The sequence below is a fragment of the Suillus subaureus genome (assembly GCF_016647635.1).
Source record: "Suillus subaureus strain MN1 chromosome Unknown BJ212scaffold_2, whole genome shotgun sequence".
In the NCBI taxonomy this organism is placed as follows: domain Eukaryota; kingdom Fungi; phylum Basidiomycota; class Agaricomycetes; order Boletales; family Suillaceae; genus Suillus; species Suillus subaureus.
In genome coordinates this window covers 1,007,436-1,033,014 of record NW_024538558.1, presented here as the reverse complement: position 1 = coordinate 1,033,014, position 25,579 = coordinate 1,007,436, and the positions used below count along the sequence as shown (strand labels likewise).

Genomic DNA, 25,579 nt, shown 5'->3' with positions numbered 1-25,579 from the left:
TGCGATCTCCCGACGCGCTGTTTTTATGGTTGTCGTGATTCTTTATAGGTTCTTGTCTATATGTTGTACGATTGTAAGTTCCTATCTGTTCTCGCGTGGTTATATATATTTCTAGTATTCTTGTATAGCTCTTTCATCGCTATTCAATCGATCGGTGTGCTTTTGGACGACTATTCCCGGCTCAGGCTGGGCTGAATTGAAAGTAAGATGTACGGCATGGAAATTCGATTGGTGTGCAATCACGACCATCAGACTGGATCAGAATGTTTGAAGGGTATAAATGCAGATGTCTCTGATACATGGTCTTCGCAACCACTTTTTGTGCATATAATGTACTCCCCTGTCACCCCAGAAGCGCGCAGGCGACCTGTATGTCATGAACGACTCCCCCACCTTGCTGGCATTGGCCTTGCGAGAAATTCGCCTTCATCCTCGCAGCAGTCGACTGCTAGCTCAACTTGGCGGCCCACTGATGAGGCGATATCAGCTTCCTCATCTCAGCACACCAAGGTCAGGGAGGAAGTTGCTGCTGCGGAAATCAGCCGTACCTTCAGCGCATTGGAAGACGGAAGGACTCCACCCAAGCGAAGGCGCTCCGTCATGGACAGGCTAATCCCTTTCACTCGACGCCCGCAAGAAGCACTTGATGAAGAGATTTTCAGTGACATGAAGACCTTTAATCCGACGAGCAGGAAAACGAGGGGATCCTCGATCAGCGGGGATGCCAGCGCTGAAGCCAAGCCATCCAAGCGGCCTTTGGGAGGGGGTGGTCCAAACAGCTTTTATCAGGGGGCCAAGCTTCGTGCCAGTGTGATCAAGAGCAAGCGGCCTTCCGCGATAACAAAACACGTTCAAGGTGAGCCTCGGAAGAGTATTGTGCCTGCCATCCAATGACGACCTCGTATAGACATCGACAAGCGCCGTGCTTTCATGCTCAAGCTCGCCAAGTGTTTGCTCGCTTTTGGTGCTCCATCCCATCGTATCGAGTCGCAGTTGGCTACTGCTTCCCAGATCCTTGACGCGAGAGCCTCGTTCGTCCATATACCGAATATCATCATCGTCACGTTTGGTGATGAAGACATGACATCCGTGGAGACTCATTTCGTGAAAGCGAATGGACGAATTGCGCTTACGGCGTTGCAAGGAGTCCATATTGTGTATCGCAAGGTTCTTCATGACAAGATGACTGTGGAAGAAGGCACCAAGCAATTGGCCTCCATACTCTCCGCTCCCCCGATATATTCGTTGTTGGTACGCTGCCTCTTAGCCTTCGTATGCGGCTCTACTATATGTGTCCTTGCGTTCGGGGGGTCGGTCATTGATATGTGGATTAGCGGAGTGTGTGCCTTCGTCTTGCAATATCTCGGCCTTAACACCGCAACGAAGAGCGCAACGTACGCGAACGTCTACGAGTAAGCGATCTTTTCCTCTGTATTCACTCAATTTAGCAGATTGATTAGGATATCAATTGCCATCATCGTGTCCTTCGTGGCTCGGGCACTCAGCACCATACCAGGCAGGTTGTTCTGCTACAACGCCATAGCATCTGCTGGGGTGGTGTTGATTCTTCCAGGATTTACTATCCGTAAGTGGCTGACTCGTGCTATCTACCACTCACTGCGACGATCCAGATATCAGTCATCAGCGCACTAGAGCTCACTTCCAGAAACATTCTATGTGGATCCGTAAGAATGGTCTATGCGATCATCTATACTTTGTTCCTGGTACGTCCGATTCGCAATTTTTTTTTCACTTCTCAAATCCACAACCAGGGATTCGGTCTGACGATAGGCTCCGATCTTTATCTTGTACTCAACAAACACGCCCGACATAATTTAGATAAGGCCGAAGCAGGGAGATATACGATGTACCACGGGACTTTTCACGCTGAGAACGGCACGTCTCCCGTTCCGGGAGGTGCCATCTTCGGTTTTGCTCAAACCAATGACCCTCATATAGTTAATGGTATTGGATTTGATCGTTTAAAATTCAACTTATATTGACCCGACCTGAAAGGGTGCTACAGGGAGCCCAATTGGCCATGGTGGAGAAAGGAGCTTCCCTGGTGGACGCTCTTCTTCCTCGTACCAGCGTACTCTCTTTGCTCGTCTTTGTCCAATTTGCAGAAGTTGCGCAGCTGGCAACTTCTGGTCATGGTCGTGTTTGCGTGCTGTGCTTTCGTCGCGAATCGACTCTCGAATAACTATCTTCCTGGTAAAAGCGACATCATTTCGGCTTCTGGGGCTTTGGTCATTGGGGTCTTGGGCAACGTGTACTCACGAGTCATGCGTGGAACCGCTTTTACGGCCATGGTCACTGGTGTCCTGTTCCTCGTCCCTGTAAGCCGTTCTGAAATGTGCTTTATTCGTCCATTGATCTAATATCAAACAGTCTGGTATCGGTCAGGGCGGTGGTCTGCTCTCGTCTGATGAGACATCGTCTACTCAGCAATACTCGGCTGGACTTCAGCTTGCCATACGGATAATAGAAGTGGCGATTGGAATAACAGTTGGTCTATTTGTGAGTCAGATCTTCGTATATGCCCTGGGAAGAAGAAAGAACGCCGCGCACTTTGCTTTCTGATGATATCTTCCAATTACACGCCATCTATCTATGTACACACGTCATGCTGTAAACACTACCAGTAATTTGAATCGATGGCAGACCAAAATGGAGAAGTGAGATTCGTAAATCAAGGTGTTCTAAGGATTACATGAAGTTTGTTACGAGTAGAGAATTAGTACAGGTATTCCAAAGAGTGTTCCAAAAAAACGAAGAAACGATGAACCTGAAAGGTTTAGATAAATTACGCTGCGAAGAGCTGATTCAGCTCTTCCATGCGTCGTTGTAGCATGTCGGCTTTGCTGAAGTTCTGACCCAAAGTCATGTTGGCCAGCTCGGTCTTCTTGCGCTGCACTTCCAGAAGGCGATCCTCGATGGAATTCTCGATGATGAGCTTGACTGTTGTTACAGGGCGTGTCTGCCCTAAACGATGCTACGACGAAATCAGTGGACCACAACAAAAGGCGTGAAAAGGACTCACAATCCTATCCACTGCTTGATTCTCGACTGCAGGATTCCTGCGAAAGGCTTGAGCAACACTTGAATCACAGGAATTATAAAGATAAACGTTACCAATATGGATCCATCAAGTACACGCGTTGGGCGGCAGTCAAGTTTAAGCCTACTCCTCCGGCCTTCAAACTGACTAGAAGGACTTCACACCCGGGATCATGTTTCAATGCATCCATGGCACGGGTACGGTCATCACGTTTCATTGTGCCATCTAGACGATCATAGCGGATGCCAGCTGTCTCCAACGCATCTTCGATCCTAAACTCAGGTGAGACAACACACCTTTTTGCGAGATTGTAACGACATACTTATCTAGCATTGTTGTCCATTGGGAGCTAGAATATAGAGATATAAACTGTGAGATCCATCAAATGAGAATTAGACACATACAAGACAACAGTCTTGATTATGCCATCGTCGAGTTTATTGCCTTCATTATCTACCATTTCCACCTCAATTGAATCAGGGTCGTAATTGACAGAATGCGGGTTTGCCCGGGAAAATTGCATAAGGTCCCCGAGTAAGGCCTTGACTTTGGTAGACGGATGGAAGTTCTCGAGTGTAACACCTTTGGTTCGTTTTTCTCGCTTGACCGGCTTTTTCTTGACGCCAAAATCAACTGGCGAGCAATCAGGTCGAACTCGAACTGCATCTTGCGGTAAAAGACCAGTCTGGCAAGCCGAACATGAACGGCGGACATCGGTAGGAACATCTGGCCAACCTGGGCATACACACTGACGGTAGCATCCCAGGCAAAACAAATGCTGACAGCGGGTGAGGACGAGTGACGGTGCTGATGGACTACTAGCTCGCGTAGGGGCACGGGAACCGGAACCTTTCGTCTTCCTTCCTCGCTTGGGTGCAGACGGACCATCCATATCCATGGCACCACCACCAACGTCCATCTGCCCCTGCTGATCAGAAGACATACACAGCTCTTCTCCACATTCAACGCATTGAGTTGTAGCTGCTTCCCGTAGCAAGGCAACGATCGCAGCTGCACGAGTAGGATTGAGACCTTCCTTCCCAATGGCAGCGGCAATGTCTTCGTAACTGGTAAGGTCCATGTTCTGCATATCTCCTAGTGGTCCTTTACCCTCCACGAGCTCGAAGTGGTCGCAAATCTGTCGGAGACGCAAGATTTTTTGGAGTATGCCAACGTAGTTCTTCATAACTTCATTTTTGTTGGAAAGCTCGTTGAACTCGGCTTTGGACTCCGAGAAGAATTGATCGTAGATGGTCTGCTCATGCGGATCAAATTTCAGATACCGGAGTTCATCGCGACGTGGAGGGAGATGGAGTATTCGACGGCCATCAGAAGCCTTCGACTCCTTTGTTCGCCTCAAGGTAATGCACTTCATGATCATCTGAAGACGTGCAACACCCAATGACTGCCCATATTTGACTGGAGTGCCAATGAACTCCGTCCATATGTTCTTGTCATCAAAAGGCTCCAAGCGCAAGAACTTGATAAGAGCATACACGTCATCAAGCTTGTTCTGAACGGGTGTGCCTGTGAGGCATAATCGGCGGTCTGCCATTAAATCGCAAGAGGCACGACTGCCAACAGTCTGGGTTTCCTTGATCGAACTGAATATAATGGTGTTAATCGTGATACATGGGGAAATTATACAAGAACGTACTGAGCCTCATCAAGCACGACACGAAACCAGTGTATAGTCTGCAAAGCACTAGACGCCTCAGACGCACTAAAGCTCGAACAAGACTTTTTCCTCTTCATTCCCGCTCGTTTTGGTTTCGGCAATTTGAGTACTTGATTACCGCGCTCGTCAATGTCGACCCCACCGTACCCGTCACTGCTACCATCGTCATCATCTTCGGCTTCTACATTTGCCATCTTCCGATTTTGCTTTGAGTATTCCGATGCTAAGGTCGCATACGTAGTAATGACAGCATCAAAGTCTGCAAGGAATGCTGCGTCTGGTCGTCGGGAATTTCCATGGTATACGTAGACACGAAGTGGTCGACCATCGCGTTTTCGAAGAGGTGGCTTCGTTTCTACTTTGGTTTCAGCCTGAGAAGATGGAGGGGAATTATTCTGCAAGGAAGATAACGTGGCGGCGGAACAGCTCATCCCACCGCCACCGACCACAGTGACTTCTCCTCGCCAATGCTCACGGAACTGATCCTCCCAATTCGATACGGTGGAAAGAGGGCATATAATCAGCGTCGCCCGACTTTTCGCCTTGATACGACACGCTCTAGCGTATTCAGCCTCGGCCTTGTCCTGGGCTTTTGCTGCCTTTCCTTTGCCCTTGGTGGAAAATGATGGCGAATCAACCTCTGGTATTCCCCACACACTCCCCGCGAAATGAGCAGCAGTCAAGGGATCCTCCAGCATACTCCGTTCCGGAGGAGGCGCGGGTGGAGGCGGTAAGGGCGTAGCAGCAAATGCGTGTGCAGAATCAAGTGTTGCTGCAATAAGGGAAACGCAAGTGATCGTCTTGCCGAGACCCATCTAATCAGGAGACAAGGCACGATCCGTCAGATAGGGCAGAGATAAAGGGCGGAGGGCAAACTGACATCATCTGCGAGAATAGCACCTTTGGATTCTTGAGGTTCTTGAAAGACCTCTTTCTGGGTAACGATATGAAACCAAGATAATTGTCCGGTATGGAGATCGTTCCGTGGTTGCCACAATGACGAGTAGCGACCATCTGCGCAGCGTTTCTCTCGCTCCCGTTCGAGTAGAAAAGTAACCGCCTTCTTTTGATGAGGATACAACGTCGTTCCTATGTCATTACCTTTCGGAGCCAGTCAGATGAAGACAAGGACCACCGAAAATAAACACAGCACTAACTAGGTTCTGTCTCTGCTAATTCGTCTCCACTTTTTAGACTCTTGAAAAGCTCATCAATTTGGCTTCGTTGTACTTCTAATGTTTTGCCGGAAACCATGGGAGCATTCCAACGAGGGCTATTTCCTCCCGGACCAGCATATCCAGATCTGGAAGGAAGCATTGAACGATGCCCCCCAGGTGGTGGAGCATGCGGGTTACAATAGTGATAGTTCATGAGGCGCGAGATATCATATGGGCCAGAGGGGTGGTCAAGCATCAGACCGCATGATTGCAGATAATTGCCAACGACAGCGATATTGCCTTTCGGCGTATAAACCAGCATCTGGAGAGGTAGTATAGGAAGCTTGGCAGAGCGAATGAGAGGTTCGTCAAAAAGAAAGGAATGTCACTTACGTTTGGCGAACCACGCCGCACCTTTGCATCTAAGCGGATCAAGCCCTTACCTAGCATGGGGCCGAGATCTGTAGCGACCTTTTGTTCGACCACACCAAAAGCTTCTCCTTGAGAAAGTTCGCCCGACGATGTTTTACTACTAGGCGTCTTGATATGTATCGTCTCAGTTGCACCTGCCCTCTGAGGATTGTGTTCATACTGCAAGCGGACATTTGCCCACTCGACATCATTAATTGAATCCTGGCCTTGCAGATAAGACACGGGGTATAGCACAAGTGCAGTGACTGTGAGCTGCCCTATGCAAACTGGAGTTTTGGGATGAAGGTCATCGGGTAACGCAGAAGACATGGGCTGTTGGCGAGGCCGAGGACTAGGAGGTGGTGACGGAGAGTCGGTAAGATCAATGACCTGATGATTTGAGGGCGGAGCAGATGAAGATTGACGAGTTGGAACAAGAGGAGGCAAGGTGCGCGCACCGCCTGTAATTGGTAGTTGAGTAGACGTATTCCGTGGCGCTTGTGGTAGACCAGCAAAAACGGGACGATAGTTGGAAGACTGTGGGTGAAGCGGTGGGGGCGACGAATTAAAAGATGACTGGTCAAGTGGTGAAAATATGCTGGGCTTCATTGGAGGAGAATGGTATGCGAGCGGCAGTTGATTTGGAAGAGAGTATTTAGCATAAGATTGCTGGTGTTCAGTTGAATGCACTGGATCATAAAACATACTCTGCCTGGGCGGAGGGGAATGATAATCGGTTGTTGGGCGCTTCGGGATGCCAGAATTGAAAACGCTCTCAGAAGAATTGGGTTCATCGTCTTCTAGGGTAAGGTCAATATGATTCGACTGGCTGTATGAATCAAGCGATAAATTCTGAATGTTAGGCGATGATCCCGATGGTGCATGTGTCGCCATTGTGCATGACAATGAGGAAGAGAGCGTTCCGGACGTCACGGACGACGAGTAAAACAGTAGGCGCGAAAGAAGCTGTCCAGTTTAAAGATCATGTCGCAAGAACACGTGACCATGATTAATTCAGTTATCCTTTCTCACGCTCACCATGCCTCGGACTATCAGTCAGCCGCCGGTATCTTCCGTACTTCCTGACGCGAACAAGATAATAATTAGACTTCATCTCCTGTGGACTAGCATGGTCACGTTGGTCCCTACTATGTAATGCTCCTACAGATAACCCTCTATACCTGATTTAGCGTAGTCCGTCCGCGACGAAAAATTATGGAGAAGAATCAATACCTGCTCGCTATTCCGTTCCTACGAACGCACGACATCAGACAACTCATATATCTTATAATAGTGCTGTTCGGGCACACAGCCATATGCTCCGGTAAGAGACCGTGGTTGGAACTTGCCCGAATAGCACTGCTATGAGAAACGCCTAGTACCCCTGCATCTGATGGCGCTAACCTCCTGTGATAAGAGACAACTGAGGTCGAACGTCAACCAATCAAGGAGATTCACACTTACGAGGTGCCCATCCCATCTCGTAGTAAGCCTGTCTCGCAGCTTGTTCTTTAGCTTGCTGTTTAGTGTCGCTGGATCCTTTACCCTTCTCGATCCCATCAACTAGTCCCACATTCGATTATTAAACGCTATTTCAATAGATAAAATGACGTTACACGTGCTCACCAACGCAAGTCACGTTCCATTTTCCGGCATGAGGAGGACCCACCAATGACGCTGGGTAACTGACGCTCACACCACGTTGATGAGCTGTTTGATTGAACAGTGGTAGAAATGCAAGGTGAGGTTGAGCAGGGGCCAACGGATTCGGAGGTGAGATCCTTGGGGGAGACGGCAGTCTAGCAAGAGGTGGCCGCAAGTACGGATTATAAGGGGAGGTCAGCGGAAAATTGGATCGTGGTTGTATAAATGGTGGTGGCAGCGGGTGCACCAAAGACCGTGTCTGTGGGGGCGGCTGGTGCGGCGAAAAACGTGATGGCAGTTGGTAAACTGGTGGAGGAGGGAATGATGGTAACGGTGGCGGAGGAGCAGAAGGCTCCTCAACTTTAATTCGTTTTGAGATGGGAGTAGGCGATGATGGCTTTGAAGTTATCGAGGGGAAATCAACATCCATATCGTGATTATCGTTCAGTATCGTAGTGGACAGCCGAAGGAGGCCGCCTATCCACTCGTGCACTGTCTGGAGCCCGTGCTCGAGGAACACGGCTCCCAGATAGGCATTGAATATTAGGCGCCCTTCCTGGACCTGGATGAGAATTGAATAATGCGCATGATAAATAAGTAAGTACCTCGGGAATCTGGAGTGATTGTAGACACCTGGGGTCACAACGAAGCTCCTCTCGCAGCCGGTATAGTTTTGACCAGATATCAATTGTTTCGTCAGTCAAGAGTTGGGTCCGTTGTACCTACTCAAAAGTAGAAGTTATCATGAACATTCAAAAGACATACGACTCACCTCAATTTGATGCACTGTAAGCCTGGGTTTTCGGGAGAAAAGCAAATCCGTTGTCATCATCTCCAAAATATTGTGGCCAAGGACCGCCAATCGCTCATTGTCATGAAATTGCGCATTGCACGCCAGTCGGAGAGATCTATGGGTGAAGACTTGGAGAATAATATGCCCTGTAAGCTTCGGAAGGTCAGGTAGCTCCTCTGGGATTGCATTGAGGGTCTGTGAACGACTTCGTTTGAGGGTATTATGTGACATTCCGAGGCCAGGTTCAGGCGTTGATTCCATGGAGGAAAGAGCAACACTGTGGCCACGAAGGCGGGGAGGCAGAGACATTAATAATTATAAGATGTGCAATGTTTGTCCAAGGTGAATCCAAAAAAGATCTTCGTGACTTAAGATGGTGGTTGTGCTGCGTGTTCATTCAAAAGTTGTCACAGTGGGTCCTCAACCTATATTTAGATATAATTACGTACTACGTTCCGGCTCTTTGAGGCAGTCAGCCGATTTAGCCGTCGTACCACTGACAGGAGCCATTTGCAAGCCCACCTGTTGAGTGTTTGCATCTTTCGAGCCTGACCTCACTGCAGTTTGATGCTAGCAGGCTAGAGAAATATGTTGCTTGTCTCCTCAAGCATTTTTGCATAGTAAGTAATCTTGTACTTGCAAAAGGTCTCGTCGCAAACCAATTGATGCACGTCTCTCGTATGTCCTACTGCAAGTTTGAAATGAGTTTAGATCTTGCTTCATCACACTGCCGCTTTCCATTGCCTGAATCACTTTCTTACTCGAGCAACAGACATTCGTTCTTTCCAATGCCGAGCTCCTTCATACCTATGCGTGACTTCTCTATCGAATTTCAACCTTGCCTGACCCCTTATGACGCTGCGAATGCGATGCACAACACCGCCGCACAACAGCAAACACAAAGTTTACGCTTATTTCGCATATTTCAGTAGTTATAAGACAGCATGTAAGGTATGGGAAAAGATCTGCACTCCTCACTGGCCCAACATCGAAGGGCCACCGAACGCACTATAACGAGCTGCTTCCTCAGCATCTTGCTTCCGCCGCTGGCGTCTAAGCTGTTTCTGAAGACTATGCACCGTGGCCTGTTGCGAAGGGTCCTGCTCCAGCCGTAGGATATGTGCTGTAATACTATAGGGTGAACGTCAGGAAGCTACATACACTACAAGGCGGGATACATCACCTGCGAGGGCCAAGTGCGACGACGGGGCAATCTTCCATGTGGTGGTATGGACCTCCACAAACTGGGCATTGTGTGGTTGATAATTTATGCTTCTTGGCGGATGATGACTCCGCCACAGGCACAGGTGATGGCCTTCGTTTCGATGGCAGAGCGAGTGGCTCAACGGTTCTACCCTCCCTCTCCCTGTCCTCATCCGTGATGGAAGACTCCAGTGCTGTCTGTCGCCCAGCTTTCTTGGCCTCGCCTGCAGGTCTGGAAAGTCGAAAAGATGACACTATGAAGGGCTTAGCGGACGAAGATTCGAGCGGGGCAGCAGAAGAAGAGGTAGATGGCTTGGATGATGAGACTGTCTTCGGTTTCTGAACATCCAATGAACCACGAGCATGTTCCTTTTTTTGCTTGACATAAACCTGGTTGCTGTTGCCGTTTGCGACAAGTTTGAGCGGCTGACCAGCAAGAAGATGGCCATGCCCCCTTTTACCAAGCGTCTTCTCTATAGCATCGATAGCAGCTGCCTAAAGTAAGTGTTAGTATCTTCATGAAACCATGTGAAGCGACGTCCATACCCTGACTGCCCATGGCTCATCCGACTCGTGGCTCATCAGTATTTCCCTGTACTCCACCAGATTGGTGGAGTCTTCGGTCATGTAGCAGATCCCCTTTCCATGGCGCGTGTTACAAAGACCACAAAGCAGGTTATCCTCATCTTCTTTTACCGAGGCCTGTTCTCGATACTTGACCCTGGCCTTGGCTTTCATCTTCACCTTGTCAGAGGTCGTTAAGAGTTCGTTAACCATGTCCATGTCCATTGAGCTAGTACCCGAATCGGTTGTTTGCGCGCCAGGCGTACCTGGATAAGCGTCGGAATCGCTGGATGCATCTGACTTCGAAGATCGATGTTTCTTCTTTTTCCTGCTCGTGTCGGGCGTGTCTTCCAGACCTTCAATGTGATCAAGCTTTTGCTGTGGAAATGATCAGTCTTGCACATTAGCGGGTAGATGTCATCGGAATCACCTGAGGGAATATAGCAGCCGCCTTCCTGCGAGCGCCTCTGCCTGTGACTTCGGTTACCTGCTCCGCACCCTTGGCGGCGGCTATTCGCTCAAGCGCTAGGGCCCAAGAATCGCCCTGTTCCGGATCCGGAACATCCTCTTGGATCTCTTCCATGGTATCCTTGTCTGCTGCCCATACCTTGGCAAACGCAAAGGAGAGCCCGGCCTCCTTGGTGGCTGCCTGTTGATCACCCTCTAATTCAGTTTTCTCGATGAGTTTCTCAACGTCATTGTCGATGTCTTAAAACGAAATTTGAGCCCTACATCAGTCTGATGGTGGCAATGATGTACTCACAAGCTATGTCCTTCGAAGACTCATCACCTTCTTCAAACAAGGCTTTAGCTCCAAACGTGAGGATCGACTGAAGATCTTCGCCAGCGCCGTCGCCGTCGTCCATCTTCTGAACAATTAAATGGTCGAGAACAAGCTTCTTCTTTCCCATTGACATGATCCGTTCTAGAATACTCTGTAAGTGTCAACACACAAAAAGTCGCTCGGGGATTCATGCCTTCAGCCGAATCTTTGACCATGAACTTGAACACCAAGCACGTCTTCGTCTGCCCATACCGGTGAGAGCGAGCTATGGCCTGAAATATGTCACTACAGAGGTTAAAAGCCTAACATGAATCATGCCGTACTTGCAAGTCCTAGAATGCCAGATCTGGGTTAGGGCAGCTAATATGAATAGGTCAAGTCATACATACCTGGTGAGGGTTGAAATCAGGATCGAATATGATGACTGTATCTGCGGTATACAAGTTGATGCCGACGCCACCCGCTCGAGTACTGAGCATGTAGATGAAAACATCCGAGTTAGGTTTGTTAAACTCGTCCATGCCCTTTTGGCGATCGGCCTGTTTAGTGTTTCCGTCCTAGAAAGGGTCAAGAACGTCATTTGTATCTATCACGGGCGCGGGTAATTACCAGGCGCAAAAACTTGTAGCCTTCACCTCTGACGAAGTCCTCGATAATATCAAGCGCCATAACAAACTGTGGAACATAAGTCACTAGGATAGATTACTGGAGTGTTGCACTCACCTGACTAAACAATAGTATACGATGACCTCTAGCCTTCAGTTTGGGTAAAAGCATCTTCAAAAACCGCAATTTGGTGCTAGCACCTATCAGTCTCTCGTGAGCCTCTGCAGGGGTGAGGTTGCGAGGCTCTATGTCTTCAGAATTAAGATACGGATGTTGAAGGCATCTACATAGGGATGAGCACCAAGTGTCGACGGTTATGCAGCGGTGAACTGACTTGCGAAGTTGCATCAACATATTATTCAAATTGGCCTTGCTAACCAGGGTTTTTCCCGCTTTGGTAGTCGCAGCCTGGGTCAGACTTCGGAGAATGTCCAAATTTTGACCTACAGAACGACAGTCAGCGTATGACAAGGTTAAGCCGCAATGAGCACGTACTGAGGATAGATCTATAAATTTCCTTCTGCAGAGGAGCCATGGAAAGGGGAACGATGACCTCGTTCTGGAGAATGTGAGAATACAACCGAATTCACTGTGACAAACAAACTTTGGGGGGAAGTTGCAAAACCTCGCTCTTGATGCGCCGCAAGAAGTAAGGCTTGAGTCTAATATGCAGCTGCCGCACCAGCTCCTCATTCAATTCTTCATGCTCTTTTTCCAAGGCCTCGAGGTCGCTCCATTCTTCGGGATCAAGGAAGTTCATGAGGTTGAAGAGCTCGCGGATATTGTTGTTGAGAGGTGTCTGACGAGGTTAGTTGCCGATTGTCAGACAATCGCGGAGGTGGCTTACCCCAGTCATGATCACGCGATGAATCGTATGCAGCTCGTTAAGTTTTTTGAACAATAGACTATGATCGCTCTTCACTGAGCCGGGGTCAGCAATGTTGTCTGTCATTAGTACTGAGTAACTTACAACGTTGTCCTTCGTCCACAACAAGAACTTCCCAACGCGGAATACTCTTAAACACCGAGTTGAAATCCCTAGGGTTAATTAGTGTTTCATAAGTGGTCACCAACACATGGTACTTGGGTTCCGGACCACCCTTTCGGTCGGAAGGATGGAACAACTCGTATTCAATGATCACGTCCCGAGCCTTCGCTTCACCGTAGAATGGTACTACTCGTAACTTTGGTGCCCAACGAGTAAATTCTCGAACCCAGTTCGTGATGGTGGAGTTGGGAACAACGACAAGAGCAGGAGCTCCTTGCCATTTATCAATGATAGTCCCAAGGAAAGTGACGATTTGGACTGTCTTGCCCTGTGCAAAGTTAAACGTGAGTATAGGGGAATGATGTTTACTGGTAGGCGTACCAGGCCCATCTCATCGGCAAGGATACAAGGCTGCAAGTTCCACCAATTGTCACAGAGCCAGTCAAAGCCATCCATCTGGAAGATCGTTAGCATGTCGGTCGGACTAAGAATGATAAAGACCAAACCTGGAATGGCATGAGTTGGAGTTGACTGTTCTGACCAAGCTTAGGTTGACGTTTCTGACGAAGGGCGTGCTGTGCGTATCCATCCTTCACTCTGCTCTCCAGCTTCTTGACGTCCTTGTCCGATTTTCGAACAAAAACGCTCTGCGAGTCTATAAAGCGTTCGAAAGCTGCCTCAAATGCTAAGTAACCAGGCTCGTCAGAACGAGGAGGAGAATCCCAGGTTGCTGTTTCGCTAATTGAGTCACACAACGACAAGTGAGAAGAAATGTTCACCTTCATTATAGCCCAGATCATCCCATTTGATAAACGCCCATGCGACATACTTGATGTCCTTGGTGTCCAGCTCCGACTTATCAACAGTGCGCAAGAAATCGTCGACAGTTTCCATACAGTCATCACTAGGTTGTTCACCTTTCAACTGCACTTTCACCAGCTGATCCTGGAGCTCCAGAGGGAATTCTAATTCCTCATCGCTCTCCATGGCCGAGTTCCTTTTAGCTTTCTTTCCACGCCCCGACCGGTTAACTGTCCAGAAAAGTACATCCAGCACACGATCCGTGGTTTTCCATGCAGGGGGAATATAACGCTCTGCATCTGGTAAAGGACTTAGAGACGATACCGACTTGGGCTTGGCCTCGACCTCAGGAGTTTGACTGGCATTGACCTCGAATGACACCGGCTGAGCTGGTATCTCCTTCGCGAAAGAATCAACCTGCATGACGTTTTGTTCAGCAGCAGGGTTGTCCAACAATTCTACTTTAGGACCAGTCGCAATGAAGTTTTTCAGCTTTGTATATGTTGTAGATGCCAACCACATGTGTGGAACCCATTGGGTGCGTCGATAACTTCGCTCGTTCCATTTCACGAGGTACTCACGAGGTAGCATGCTCTTCGGATCTGGAGAATTCGAAGACGAGTATTGCGGTTCAACGGCGTTGGCAGGATATGGACGCCACGCAAGAATCTTGTCTACGGTGTACTCATACGAGAAGCAATCTGCGCAACGCCATCCAGTCTCGAATTGATAGAAGGATGCGAGTTTGATGTCGTCAACAGAAGCCGGGTTATCAGGTTCAAAGGTATCTGGGGTGGGAAGATGGCGATAATGGGCAAGACGCTTGCAAGTGAAACATCGGTAGACAAGCTCTCTTGCAGGGCTCGATACACTGTCAACGGCATTCGAAGAAGTTTGCGTTGCGTCAACCATTTCGACATCCCGAGTAAGCCCTGCGGGTTTAGGTTCCGAAACCGCGCGTGGTGCGGTTGACCGTCTCGTGATGGATGAATCGGCTTCTAGAGCAATCTCCTTGCAGCCCATACAAATTCCGCCCTTCATGCAGTTGGCACATATGAACTCTGTGGTCTGCATAATACTGAGCTCCTTGCGATTAGGAAGCTCGGAGTCTGGAGGCTCGTGACCATCGTAACCGTCCGGCTGTTGACTCTTCCATTCTTCTTTATCACGCGCACGCGCTGCACGGGTGATCTCATCTTTCTGGGTCTTTGCGAGACAACGCCAATGAACTGCAACCGGACACTTTAGGCTGTGTTTTGGACATAAGTATTCGAAAGAGAGTTAAGTCAGTTTGATCATACCATCGAACCCAACCACCCAAGGGCTGAATGAGATCATCCTCGCTCTCCTCGAACCCATGGTCCTCGTCCTTGCGAATCTTTTTCCTGCCTTTTTTCGGTTTTTCCAGTTGCACGTGAGCAGGAGCTTTGTGGCATTTCTCGCAAATGTCCCGATGAGAGCGCAGCAATTCAGTATCCTCCTCATAGGCGTCAAACTCAAGATCCGCAACAGAACGAAAGATGCCATAGGCAGGTCGGGAAACAGGTCCCCGCTTCAGTCGCTTTTGAGTTTTTGCGGCTGCTCTGGACTTTCCAGCCCTCTTGGAAGTTTCCATGTACGATTCGCCATCGCTTTCACTGTCACCAGTGTCCTCAACGTAATCCTCTGCGAGGTTAGTTCTTGCGCTCTTGCGTTCACGAGCGGACCTGCGAGCGGGAATGACATCTATGATGTCCTCCTGCTCGTATCCTGCCAATTCATCCTCCGATTCGGTCATATACCGGCGAACATGCCTGCTGCGTAACTTCTTGGGACTGAAAGGAAGCTTTGTTTGAGTTGTAGCACGTGATGTGCTTTTGCCCTTAGCAGCCGCTCGGATAGGCCTAGAATTGGCTTTGCGGGTGGGCATGCTCCGGTCCTGGCGGTATTCGTCTTCGCTCCGGTCGTCGTCCTCTTGCTGGTCGGATTCAGAAGGTTCCGTAAGATCAGATAGGGAGGCCAAGGATGAGGTATAGCCCCACGCCCTTGTGCTCCGAGCAACACCATTGACCATGTTTATGGTGACAATAGTCCTAATGCGAGAATCCTCGTGCACTGCGCTAGAGGATGGGTCGAATTCACCGAGCTCTCCAGCACCTTTCTTTCGATCTGCGATACAAGTTATGAGACACGCGCTATACACGCCACTAAAGTGGAAACTAACCGTATTCCTCAACCAGCTCAGCATATTCGGCCTGGAAGTCACTAGCAGGAAGCTATATATATAAATTGCGCGTTAGATCTGTGAGGAAATTTTAGGCAAAGCCACGCGCACTCTATATGCTAGCCCATCCTTGAAACGCACAAAGTAGGACAGGTCGGTGCCATCGTGGTATTCGCCTACCACACTGTCAATGTCATCCCTGTCGAAAGTTACGCCTTCTTTGAATTCTTCAGGAACAGGTTTATACTGTTTCCTCTGCGATTCAGACAAGACAGGAGGCTCTATGAAAAAGGACGCTTTGGAGCGCGTCTTGGAAGTCATCGTAAATTTGGTGGACGCGACGCTACTATCAGTAGTAGGTGGTGGTCCACCAGGAGAGCTAGATGTTGGTGGAGTAAAAAGTAAAAGGGGATCAGAGGTTGGAGAAGACATGCTGGGAATGTCTTCTCAAAAGGCGCCGTTTCCACTTTGAACCCGAGTGCGCTTTAGACACGCTTCCTTAGAAATGAATGAGCGTTTACAGCAAGACGCGTATGATTTGTCAGCTCGCGTTTTCGTGTTCTCCCGTGGGAATTCAGACGATGCCCCCAACACGCATCAATGACAGATAAATGGAAGAGAGCTGCAGAACGGTAAAATAAACGGCGCAATATATAGTTCGTGGTTAAAGGCAAATGTGAAAGTGCATCTAATGTCACACGAATCCCCCGGAAACGAGCCACTCATAGCACTCCGCTGCTAGTTCTTCACCATGACCTATCAATCACAATCAGTATCAAGATAGTACGAAGGATTGCATACGACTTGACAAACTGATACAGAACGCATGCGGGATATCGCGATGCCCATGCACGACTTTCACAGTGTCAGGTTCTGGCCCAAAGACCTGGAGAATCATTTCTCTTCCTTTGTCAACCCAGTCGTCGTTCTCTGCGAAGTAAAACCAAATCTGGTGTCGATATGTCTCCAAGGTGGTAACGTCTAGTTCCCTGATACTCAGCATCTCATCGTGTGCCATCGTCATCGCAGCAAAGATTGACGAAGGAGATAGTAGAAATGACTGAAGAACACGGGCTTGGAGTATCGGGTATTGTGGAAACAACCAACAGAAGATGGTTAGCGGCATAAGACGCAATGCCCGAGCAACCTGTGATACAATACGCGGAAAGGGAGGCTGAAAAAATCGCTGAGAAAAAGTAGGAATCATGAGCATGACTACTACTAAAACTCAACTACCAACCGAAAACAGTCGACCATTCGGTGTACAGGCAATGTTGGTGATAGTCGGAAAAAGGAAGAAAACTCCAGAAACGGCAACGGATCGCAGTTTCAAGACCTTTCAAAGAGCGTTGGAGAGGCAGCACAGTGGGACACTTCGGAAACAGTACCTGCAGAGCTACCCATGAACCAACGCTGTGGCCAGTGATCACAGTACGTGTATTGATGCCAAAATATATGCTCAAAGCATCGAAAATTCGAAGAGAGTTTTGGACTTGAAACAGCAACGCATGATTAGATGAAACGCGACTTGCTAGCGAAAGATCCTCGATAGCAGGGTCATGTCCAATATGTGAATGCGACAGTATCGCCAGTGTCCCAGACCTGTCTTGTTTGTGTATTGCAGTGAGAAATGGATGATAGAAATTAATGACCCCAGGATTTCCTGTAGTTATTCAAGATAAACTCGGATGAGATACTATGTTGAACCTACCTGGTATAAAGAATAGAACTGTGGAAGGTGACACACCTAATCGTTTGCAAGGCCACCAGTGCACGTGTACAGGTGGTATACCTTCACTGGCAGGAAAACAAGCATTTATATATGGAACGCTGAAATCTGGTGCCAGAGATTCTAGAAATGGGGGTAAACTAGTCCTGGTGTCGGGGCCGGTCATCCTGGGGTTCTGAATCAGGGCCACTGTGAGTGGGATAATGTCTGTGGATGTTCGTAACGTTTCAGCATATTCTAAGCCAACTTGAAAGGCCATCACCTTGTTGGCAGCCAAAGCACTAGATTAATACTAGCAGTACTAGCAGTGGTTGTTTACCATGTAGTATGTACTACTATGGCCTGTAACATCGAGTCTAAAAACGGAAGTAGACTACCAGATAGTTTGAGCCGTATTTGGGCAACAAGTCTTCTAGCTCGCGGTCATACAACTCAGATGTCTCGAATACCGACCTTTCCTGTCGAACCGATAGGCGTTCCCTCACTGAACAACTCAAACGGTTCTTATTCAAGTACCAGACCGTTGCAGATCGCCCGCCCGCCATCACGCCAGGCAGCCCCCAGTAACAACACATTTGCCTCCTCCTCACCCAAGGGTCCCCTCCGCCCACAAAGGTCAGAGTTAAGACCACGCCAGGTATCCGAGCATTCAGAACGGGCTTCCACTTCTTCTCGAGCAACGCAACTTGAGGGTTACGCGGCAAGGGACCGCAGAGATAGTTCCAGCACAACGCGCTCAGATTCCTCAGCCGTGCCGCAATACCATAACGGAAGTATAGTAACTGCAAATAATAGGCCCCAGGTCGACATTCCACGATCTAGCGCTCACGATGAGATTTCCCCGACAACCCCTGCACTGGCTTCTGTCATGGCTGCCTTCAGGGAAGCTGGAGCTCGTAAACGTGCGATGGCAAATGGTAGCGAAGATATAACGTATGAACAAGAAAAACAGAGGGAGAAGGAGTTGGAGATGAGGAGGCAAGAGCGCATCCGCGAGCGAATGCCATACCGGAAAGCAACTGGGAAGGCTAAAGCAGGAGATATCGATGGTGAGGAATCTGATCATTGCAACCTGCCTAACTTCATGTTTCAACTGTTTAATTGTATGCTAACATCGCGTTGTAGCTGTGCTCGACCAGATCAAGGATGAATGGGAGTTTGTCATTGACCCTGATGTAAGGCATAGATTCTACTGTGAACCAGTAGCTGAGCGAAATAATCTTGCAATTGTCGCAGTTTAACAATGTTGACTTGGCTTTGTCACTACTCGACGACTCTTCGACAGGCAAAGGCATCGAGTCTTTTCGACAAACCAAGGTAATGCTTTCGCATGCATTAAAAGGATCAGTAGACAGTAAGCCCGGAGCTCTGCACTTGTGTCTTTATTTAATAATATTTGTGCTCAGAGCACCACAAGGCGTTTGCGGACGCACTTCCGCATCATGCTGCTCTTCTCAATCACCTTGGACTTGCCCAGACACAAATAAAACAGTCGAAGACAGCTCTTATGGAAGCGAAGGAGGCTTTGGGAAATAAGCGCGCCGATCTTGTTCAACTGTGGTCAAGGGGACAGGTATTAGAAGAGATGATGCGTTTATTGGATCAGATGTCAGTTTCTTTTAATATGTCAATTCGCTCATCCACTGACTATTCACCTGTAAAAGTGAGCATCTAAAATCGGTGCCCGACGTACTTGAGACTCTCATGTCGGAGAAAAGGTTGCTTCAAGCATCAGTTCTCCTTGTGCGGAGCCTTAAGTTGATCAACAAACCCGATATGCAAGAGATTGGAGCAGTTTCAGATCTACGAAGTTATCTGATTGGTCAGGAAAATGTGCGTTTGTCAATTGCTTAGCAGCAGGTAACATCTTATGACTTAGCAGGCTCTACGAGAAATATTGATTGACGAACTTCACAACCATCTTTATCTCAAATCCTTCTGGTGTGAGTCGCGGTGGGCTGCCTTTAAGTTGAATCAGACAGCTTGTAAGTCATCCCAATTTGTGCAACTCTCGCCTTAACATGTCTTCGAAGTTCCTAAGGTTGAATTTGAGAACGAATCGAGTGGACAACCGTCTCCGAATGGCATTGCATATCCTTCCCCTGAATCCTCTTCACCGAAACTTGGGTCTTCCCGATTATCTCGCTTTCTCAACTCTCTTGCACTCCGACCAAACGACCCTCCCCATGATCTCAGCGAATCGAACTTTCGCAGCAATGCGTCTGTTCAGGATTTGTCTTTCTCATCTCTTCAATCCGCTCCGTCTTTCTCATCGAATCTTAATCTTGTTGCGCTTGCAACTTCGGCTTCTCAGGCACCTCAACTTGATGCAAACCCGGAAGGTGACTCCTTCGCCTACATCGAAACTCTACTGGAGTCCCTCGCAGTCCTGGGAAAGCTTGGGAGTGCGCTCGATATTGTCGCACAGCGTTTGCAGGGCGAGATATACTCGTTGGTCGAGTGTACCTTGGACGAAGTTGAGGAGAGAACGGAAGAGTCTAAGAGAGTTTCTCTGTTCGGCGCAGCCAGCCTAGGAAGACGGTCAGAGGGTGGGTATATTTTTGTTGCCAACGATTCCGTCGGCATCACTCCAGATGGTGTTGTTCCTTCGATGCCAGCAAAAGGTATTCTCCTCCAGACCTTTTCCTTACGCCTTGCAGCACTGGAGTCTTCCACGAAGCAAGTCGATCAGGAAACATTGAAGGACTTCTTTTGGACTGTTTATTCCAAGCTTGATGCGGTAACCCAGGGATTAAGGGTGGTTTGTGAGGTCGCTAACCGTATAGGATCAGTATGCTACATTTTATCTTGCAAAAAAGCTTCATGCTGACCTGTATTTCCTCAGCGGAAAGACTTCAAGGACTCATCCGGCGCCAAACCGGGAGCTTTGTTTCCGCTCACCGATGTATGGCTACCAGTACAAGCTGAGGTGTGTAGCACAGTGATTTTATAATCAACCTACCAAGTGGGTTACAGGTTCGGGCGCTCTTGCATGACTATTTGACCGACGAAGAACAAGGCTCGGTGGCGGGGCGGAATCCGATATCGTCCATCAATGAGGTCCTGCGAGAAGGTCGGTTCATGAGAGACAAACAAAAGGTCAGTGCAGAATATTGTTGCATTTCTCACACTAATCATTTATTTGCAGTCCATATTCCGATTTGCGGATACTAACATGAAGTCCACGGGCAAAGTCCTCCGACGTCACGAGGATGAGCTCACTCGGGTCCTTCGAGATACAATGCCTGGTCTTGTGCAAAATTCTTCCGATAGTGCTGTCCAGGCGACACTGTCGACAGTCGGTACAGACGACCGTCTATTAGGTGTTGGGCAGCATCACCGTTTGCTGATCAAGCCGGATGCATTCCATGTTAGCGTACTTTTCCAGCCCACCCTTGCTTTCTTGAACCGTGTGACGGAAATCCTTCCCGATGGGGTGGAAAGTGCTCGCTCTGCGAGTGGTGTACTAGACGATTTTGTCCTCAAGGTTTATCTGCCACAGTTGGAAGAGCGCATCTCTGAACTTTTCCATCACGCAGTGACAAGTTAGTTGATTTCTCTCATATCACCTTATCTTACTCACAGTTCAACTAGGTCCTGATGCTTTCCAATACGACCAGATGTCGACCAGATTTAGTCCAAAGCCAATATTCAGAGTTCGTGCTTTCGCGGGTGCTACAATATCGATCATTGACACACGGCTATCCAGGCAACTACACAGCTGATTGCACTGATAAACTCGTTGTGCGCAATGCTCCGCACAACTCCGTTCCATCGAGAAAGTTATTCTCGCCTGATTGTTGGCGTAATCATTCAATTCTACCAGCGCTGTAGTGACAAGTTCCAAGATCTGGTTTCTTCGATAACTAACATCTCTGACACATCACATCTGGTGTTGGCAGCTCAGTGGGCACAAAAATCGGAATTAATCCCGTGCTTAACAGAGCTCTTCGCAACACCCGTGCGTTTCGCACATTCTAGATGCTTGTGAAACTGACGATTGTTTTGCAGCATTCTAATAATGTGATCGGGCGTCAGCTTAGTCGACAGGAAACACATCTGGAGCTGAATTACCTCGGTCAAGCTCAGATAGCCAAACATAACTTGGTTTCTTCAACTCGAAATTTGGCGAGTCTATGTGGTCTTTACCGCAGTGTGGTCAGTTGCACAGGATGTATGAATTTTTTGCATTAATTCAATTGATCTGTAGGCATGGTTCACAGAGGAGTTGAACGCACTGAAGTCATTTCCAGACGGTACGCTCTCGCCGACTACACCTGCAGCACTGGAGTCCGCCGATGTCGTGATGCCGTTCACTCCCTCGGCAATCCCTACTTTTGTCTCGCGGGGTACTTATGACGAACAGCTTAGCCTTCCCCTGTCACGAGAAATGGCAATGTGGGTGTGCTGATCATGACGTTGACCATTATGCTTATATATATTACTAGGCGGTTCGGCGCCTTGCTTAAGACGTACTCCCAACTGGCCGAGATCATCCTGCATACCATTAGGATCGACATTCGCTGCCGAACAATGCACTATTTGGATGCAGCCATGCGTCTCGTTGGTGTTGAATTGCATGTACTTATAATCCTACTAATTGATTACAGGGTAACTACAATATCGATCATGAAGCTGGCGAGCCTGACCCGTACATCGTGGACCTTAATACCGAAATTAGCGATTGTAACGAGTTTGTGTCAGCAGCGATGCTCAAGGAGGAGCACCGGTAAGTATTTGCCCCTCGCCTCACATAAGTAATTCTCTCACCTCTCGCAGATTTGTCTTTGCCGGACTTGAACATTTAATGGAACATCTCCTTATCTCCAATGCTCGATATGTGCGCATTGCGAATGGTTTTGGTATCAGGAAGATTATAAGAAACACTCTGGCACTGCAGCAGAGCGTACGGACTATTGGTGACGAACGGCAGCATGTCGAGTTTGAGCGCGCGAAGAGTTATTATTCACTCTTCTTCCTGACACCCCAGGTACACTTCCTTCTTTGCTTGTGTATGACAAACTGCTTACGAGTCGAACCAGGGTTTACTCGACACTATCCGTCAACACCAGAATTTCACCTTCGATGAGTATAAGACCATACTCAATCTTCAGTGTGGGGTGGATCAGTCGATCGGCGAAGCTGGAGTTGCTAAAGCTGCGGACCGCAATTATAGCATGTATCTTATTGACCTGCACGGCCTAGAGCTGGAGAGTTCCGCAGATATCAGTTGAGGTTCGATCAGACTTTGGACATCTAGTCATATTTGTATATTTACAACTAGTACCTTGTGGGTAATATATCCCCTCCGTGCTTGCAAAAATGGCCACGCGGGATAGATTGTGCTGGAGATTCGTTGCGCCAAGCCACTGAAAGTTCTGACCACTTGTCAATGGCGTTACTCTATGTAATTGCTCGTGGGCGATCGTGTCTCACAATGGATTTCCTCCTGATGATCACGGCCTCTAACCACTGCCCTACCTGCTTGCCAAATACTTTGATTCCACGCTATATCGTCGTCCGTCGCGCAGGGTAATGGTCTCACTTGATTACGTGCCTTGAGCGCATTCGGTGCCAATGACACCGAGAAGCCGCCAGATTTCTTGGTTTTCATGTCTTCGCACGCTGAGGTGAATGTAAGGATGGGGAGCCTTCCCAGCAACTCCTGGTATCTCCTGCGCAACCATCGTCTTGGAAGGAAAACACCAGATATATTCCTCGGTTTTGTTAATTGAATCAACTCCTCGAGAACAGTGGTACCGTCAAAACCTATTTTCCGGACAGCAGTCGAAGTACCCAGGTCGCTGCCTTCGTCGCCGACTTCTCGAGAAGACGAAACGGAAATCTGGAGAGGTGGAAGCACTTTCTTCCACTCCTGTCCGAAGTACTTCCAGCGAGCGTTTACTTCTCGGCGTTTACTAAAAGGACCCAGTATCTGGGCATCAGATGAATTAGGGTCTGCACGTTGGGGAAGTATTGGTGGGAAGCTGAGATCGCCAGGTACCAAAGGTCTTTTCCTGCGGGACAGACCCGAAGTGAGAAGTGTCGTAAGCTCTTGGGAGTATACGGGAGGGCGCGATGATTCTTTGCCGGGGATGATTGGCGGAGGAAGTGGTGCGTTTGGGTCAGACAGTAAGGGCTGCCAGAACATCATCAGGTGATTATGAGCAACGCAAACGGGCACTTGAACTCATCACCTCCATCAATTCCCACCTTAGCCTACCCACTCGTCCGTAGGCAAGGTCCAGGATACGGTTAAAGGCTTGGTGACTGCCATTATTTGCTGCACGGACTTGTTGTATGGTCTAGCTAGAAATAAGACGAAAGTCGTTACTTGACAAAAGTAGCCTCGCCTTTGAAACTCTCTTCAACTTCCCCGTCCTGCGATCATCACATTTAGTCAGCAGCACAGCGCGACAGTCATCCTCTGCCTTCAGACGGAAAACTCGACTACGGGTTATTAGCAATGCTCATGCTGATCCGAGGATGGGCCTCACCGAAGGTAAACGTGGGGCAATCGTCCAATCTCACGAATATAGCTTCTGTATACCGACGCGATTGCCTGCCGTCCATGATTCATGACAATATTAATGAGATGTACTTGCTACGAACTGGTTACTGGTCGAGGACGTAAGAGTCACAAATTCAATTTGGTGTTATTTTGCCTGAGTGAAGCGATGTGAGCGATGTTAATGAACTTCCAGCTCTCACAATATCATGATGGGGATCTTGCTTCCATACCAATTCTCATTTCCCTCCCAGTCACTGATTCAGAAGCCACTAAGAATTCCTAACTGACGAAACAGATTTGTTTATGGAGTTTGGTGTGGTCTTAAACAGCATTGATCCCTGCAAACCATGGATCAGTGAACAATTCTGCAGCACTGGGCCTATGCCGTGACACTGCATGCATGGGATTTATTTATTTATTTTTCGACTGAACCGTACACCTTAAAGTTGATCGCCTATTTGACATAAACCACACCAAGTGCAGCAAAAATGATCAGGAGTACAGATACGACGTGCAAAGAACATTGTGTGAGCGGCAGGTAGCGTTAATAAGTCAAACGGAACATGAACTGGAAGCTATACTGTTTCGTATCAGGATCCCAATATGACCAGTTCCAATATCCGGCATCGTCAGCTTCGTCTTCTATCTCACGCGCAGGAATGCGGAAAGCAATGGTCTCGTACGGCTCAGCAGCCACCTGGCATCCAATAAGCAACGTGTAACTTGGGAAGTAATCGCACATACGATTAGATACTGGTATGCCTTGTTCGGAGGCTCCCTCTTTTGCTCCCAAGCGCTCATAAATCGTCGGCGAGGGATGACGTCCGCTTTGATCTGAGGAAGGTGGACCTGAACCATCATACCTTCTTTGCCAGTATCTTTGTCCCGCACTTTTGTCACTCGGTATCCTGGGCGTCCTATTTTGAGGAATACTTTGCGTTGTACATTGCTTTGAGTTGGAGCAATCATCAACTGCGTGTCCTTAGCATCGCGAGCCGCACGACGAGCAAGATTGGTCTGATGCTTCTTTCCCTGAGTGTGAGCCAGGTATGAACCTTCGTTGGTATGAAGCGTCAGACAGAGACGACATTCGAGGCCACCCAAGTGATTCCTTAAGATATAAGGATCCTAAACGACACATCAAGTTATGATTGGAATGCAGGGCAAATAAGAGCGTACTTTGGCAAGATCAATCGTCTCGAGCGCAAGTTTGCGCAAACGTTCACGCCTGTCCACGTTGGTCTCCGAAGCCCCAGCGACACCACCTCCACCGAACTTGGAGCCGACACGGTTCTGGAGCAAGGTAAAATTGGATTCTCAGATCACACTAGAATATATGACTTACTTGAAAATCTAGAAATATTGATAATCGGGAAATGTCATTAAGAACAAAGAGAGAGACTCACCCATAAGTTTGGGAGTACGATGAGGTGGATGGAAGAAATG

At 48.4% G+C, this 25,579-nt stretch overlaps 8 protein-coding genes across 8 annotated transcripts; 2 read left to right on the top strand and 6 right to left on the bottom strand.

Annotated features, from left to right (window-relative positions):
- The first annotated feature begins 128 nt into the window (after window positions 1-128).
- Window positions 129-2,997, top strand: BJ212DRAFT_295650 (uncharacterized protein). Its single transcript, XM_041342852.1, has 7 exons — window positions 129-856; window positions 908-1,412; window positions 1,452-1,585; window positions 1,639-1,724; window positions 1,773-1,965; window positions 2,017-2,339; window positions 2,392-2,997. The coding sequence occupies exons 1-7, from the start codon at window positions 208-210 to the stop codon at window positions 2,581-2,583; spliced, it is 2,082 nt and encodes a 693-aa protein (XP_041199006.1). The 5' UTR covers window positions 129-207; the 3' UTR covers window positions 2,584-2,997.
- On the bottom strand, window positions 2,807-7,201 carry BJ212DRAFT_1259736 (SNF2 family DNA-dependent ATPase; the record flags this gene model as incomplete). Its single annotated transcript, XM_041330050.1, has 9 exons — window positions 2,807-2,995; window positions 3,044-3,080; window positions 3,136-3,333; window positions 3,384-3,410; window positions 3,466-4,665; window positions 4,719-5,554; window positions 5,620-5,840; window positions 5,897-6,239; window positions 6,290-7,201. The coding sequence occupies 9 exons, from the start codon at window positions 7,199-7,201 to the stop codon at window positions 2,807-2,809; spliced, it is 3,963 nt and encodes a 1,320-aa protein (XP_041199005.1).
- A 189-nt stretch (window positions 7,202-7,390) lies between these two features.
- BJ212DRAFT_1315897 (uncharacterized protein) lies at window positions 7,391-9,158 on the bottom strand. The gene is made up of 5 exons (XM_041334175.1): window positions 8,724-9,158; window positions 8,557-8,673; window positions 7,934-8,507; window positions 7,772-7,870; window positions 7,391-7,714 (listed from the first exon to the last, which is right to left on the bottom strand). Exons 1-5 carry the CDS (start codon window positions 9,051-9,053, stop codon window positions 7,707-7,709), a joined length of 1,128 nt encoding a protein of 375 aa, XP_041199004.1. The 5' UTR covers window positions 9,054-9,158; the 3' UTR covers window positions 7,391-7,706.
- Window positions 9,159-9,221: 63 nt separating this feature from the next.
- BJ212DRAFT_1315879 (SNF2 family N-terminal domain-containing protein) lies at window positions 9,222-16,416 on the bottom strand. Its single transcript, XM_041334174.1, has 21 exons — window positions 16,005-16,416; window positions 15,894-15,945; window positions 14,992-15,838; window positions 13,669-14,939; window positions 13,396-13,619; window positions 13,271-13,345; window positions 12,872-13,217; window positions 12,749-12,822; window positions 12,506-12,700; window positions 12,397-12,460; window positions 12,236-12,344; window positions 12,019-12,184; window positions 11,905-11,970; window positions 11,685-11,852; window positions 11,489-11,567; window positions 11,275-11,436; window positions 10,942-11,219; window positions 10,494-10,889; window positions 9,928-10,442; window positions 9,440-9,875; window positions 9,222-9,364 (listed from the first exon to the last, which is right to left on the bottom strand). Exons 1-20 carry the CDS (start codon window positions 16,323-16,325, stop codon window positions 9,719-9,721), a joined length of 5,565 nt encoding a protein of 1,854 aa, XP_041199003.1. The 5' UTR covers window positions 16,326-16,416; the 3' UTR covers window positions 9,222-9,364; window positions 9,440-9,718.
- A 19-nt stretch (window positions 16,417-16,435) lies between these two features.
- BJ212DRAFT_1315857 (uncharacterized protein) lies at window positions 16,436-17,977 on the bottom strand. The gene is made up of 6 exons (XM_041334173.1): window positions 17,885-17,977; window positions 17,605-17,829; window positions 17,282-17,556; window positions 17,134-17,229; window positions 16,707-17,079; window positions 16,436-16,649 (listed from the first exon to the last, which is right to left on the bottom strand). Exons 2-6 carry the CDS (start codon window positions 17,786-17,788, stop codon window positions 16,588-16,590), a joined length of 990 nt encoding a protein of 329 aa, XP_041199002.1. The 5' UTR covers window positions 17,789-17,829; window positions 17,885-17,977; the 3' UTR covers window positions 16,436-16,587.
- A 45-nt stretch (window positions 17,978-18,022) lies between these two features.
- BJ212DRAFT_1315854 (Sec8 exocyst complex component-specific domain-containing protein) lies at window positions 18,023-22,908 on the top strand. The gene is made up of 18 exons (XM_041334172.1): window positions 18,023-18,671; window positions 18,748-18,797; window positions 18,859-18,976; window positions 19,029-19,230; window positions 19,287-19,455; window positions 19,505-19,607; window positions 19,656-20,413; window positions 20,468-20,551; window positions 20,599-20,721; window positions 20,771-21,167; window positions 21,217-21,278; window positions 21,332-21,583; window positions 21,634-21,780; window positions 21,833-22,020; window positions 22,071-22,185; window positions 22,233-22,351; window positions 22,402-22,612; window positions 22,665-22,908. Exons 1-18 carry the CDS (start codon window positions 18,059-18,061, stop codon window positions 22,854-22,856), a joined length of 3,903 nt encoding a protein of 1,300 aa, XP_041199001.1. The 5' UTR covers window positions 18,023-18,058; the 3' UTR covers window positions 22,857-22,908.
- Window positions 22,909-23,020: 112 nt separating this feature from the next.
- Window positions 23,021-24,202, bottom strand: BJ212DRAFT_1259780 (uncharacterized protein; the record flags this gene model as incomplete). Its single annotated transcript, XM_041330053.1, has 4 exons — window positions 23,021-23,761; window positions 23,820-23,914; window positions 23,957-24,072; window positions 24,120-24,202. 4 exons carry the CDS (start codon window positions 24,200-24,202, stop codon window positions 23,021-23,023), a joined length of 1,035 nt encoding a protein of 344 aa, XP_041199000.1.
- A 475-nt stretch (window positions 24,203-24,677) lies between these two features.
- On the bottom strand, window positions 24,678-25,543 carry BJ212DRAFT_1295118 (uncharacterized protein; the record flags this gene model as incomplete). The annotated part of the gene is made up of 5 exons (XM_041332287.1): window positions 24,678-24,830; window positions 24,878-25,261; window positions 25,313-25,426; window positions 25,479-25,486; window positions 25,540-25,543. 5 exons carry the CDS (start codon window positions 25,541-25,543, stop codon window positions 24,678-24,680), a joined length of 663 nt encoding a protein of 220 aa, XP_041198999.1.
- Window positions 25,544-25,579: the final 36 nt, after the last annotated feature.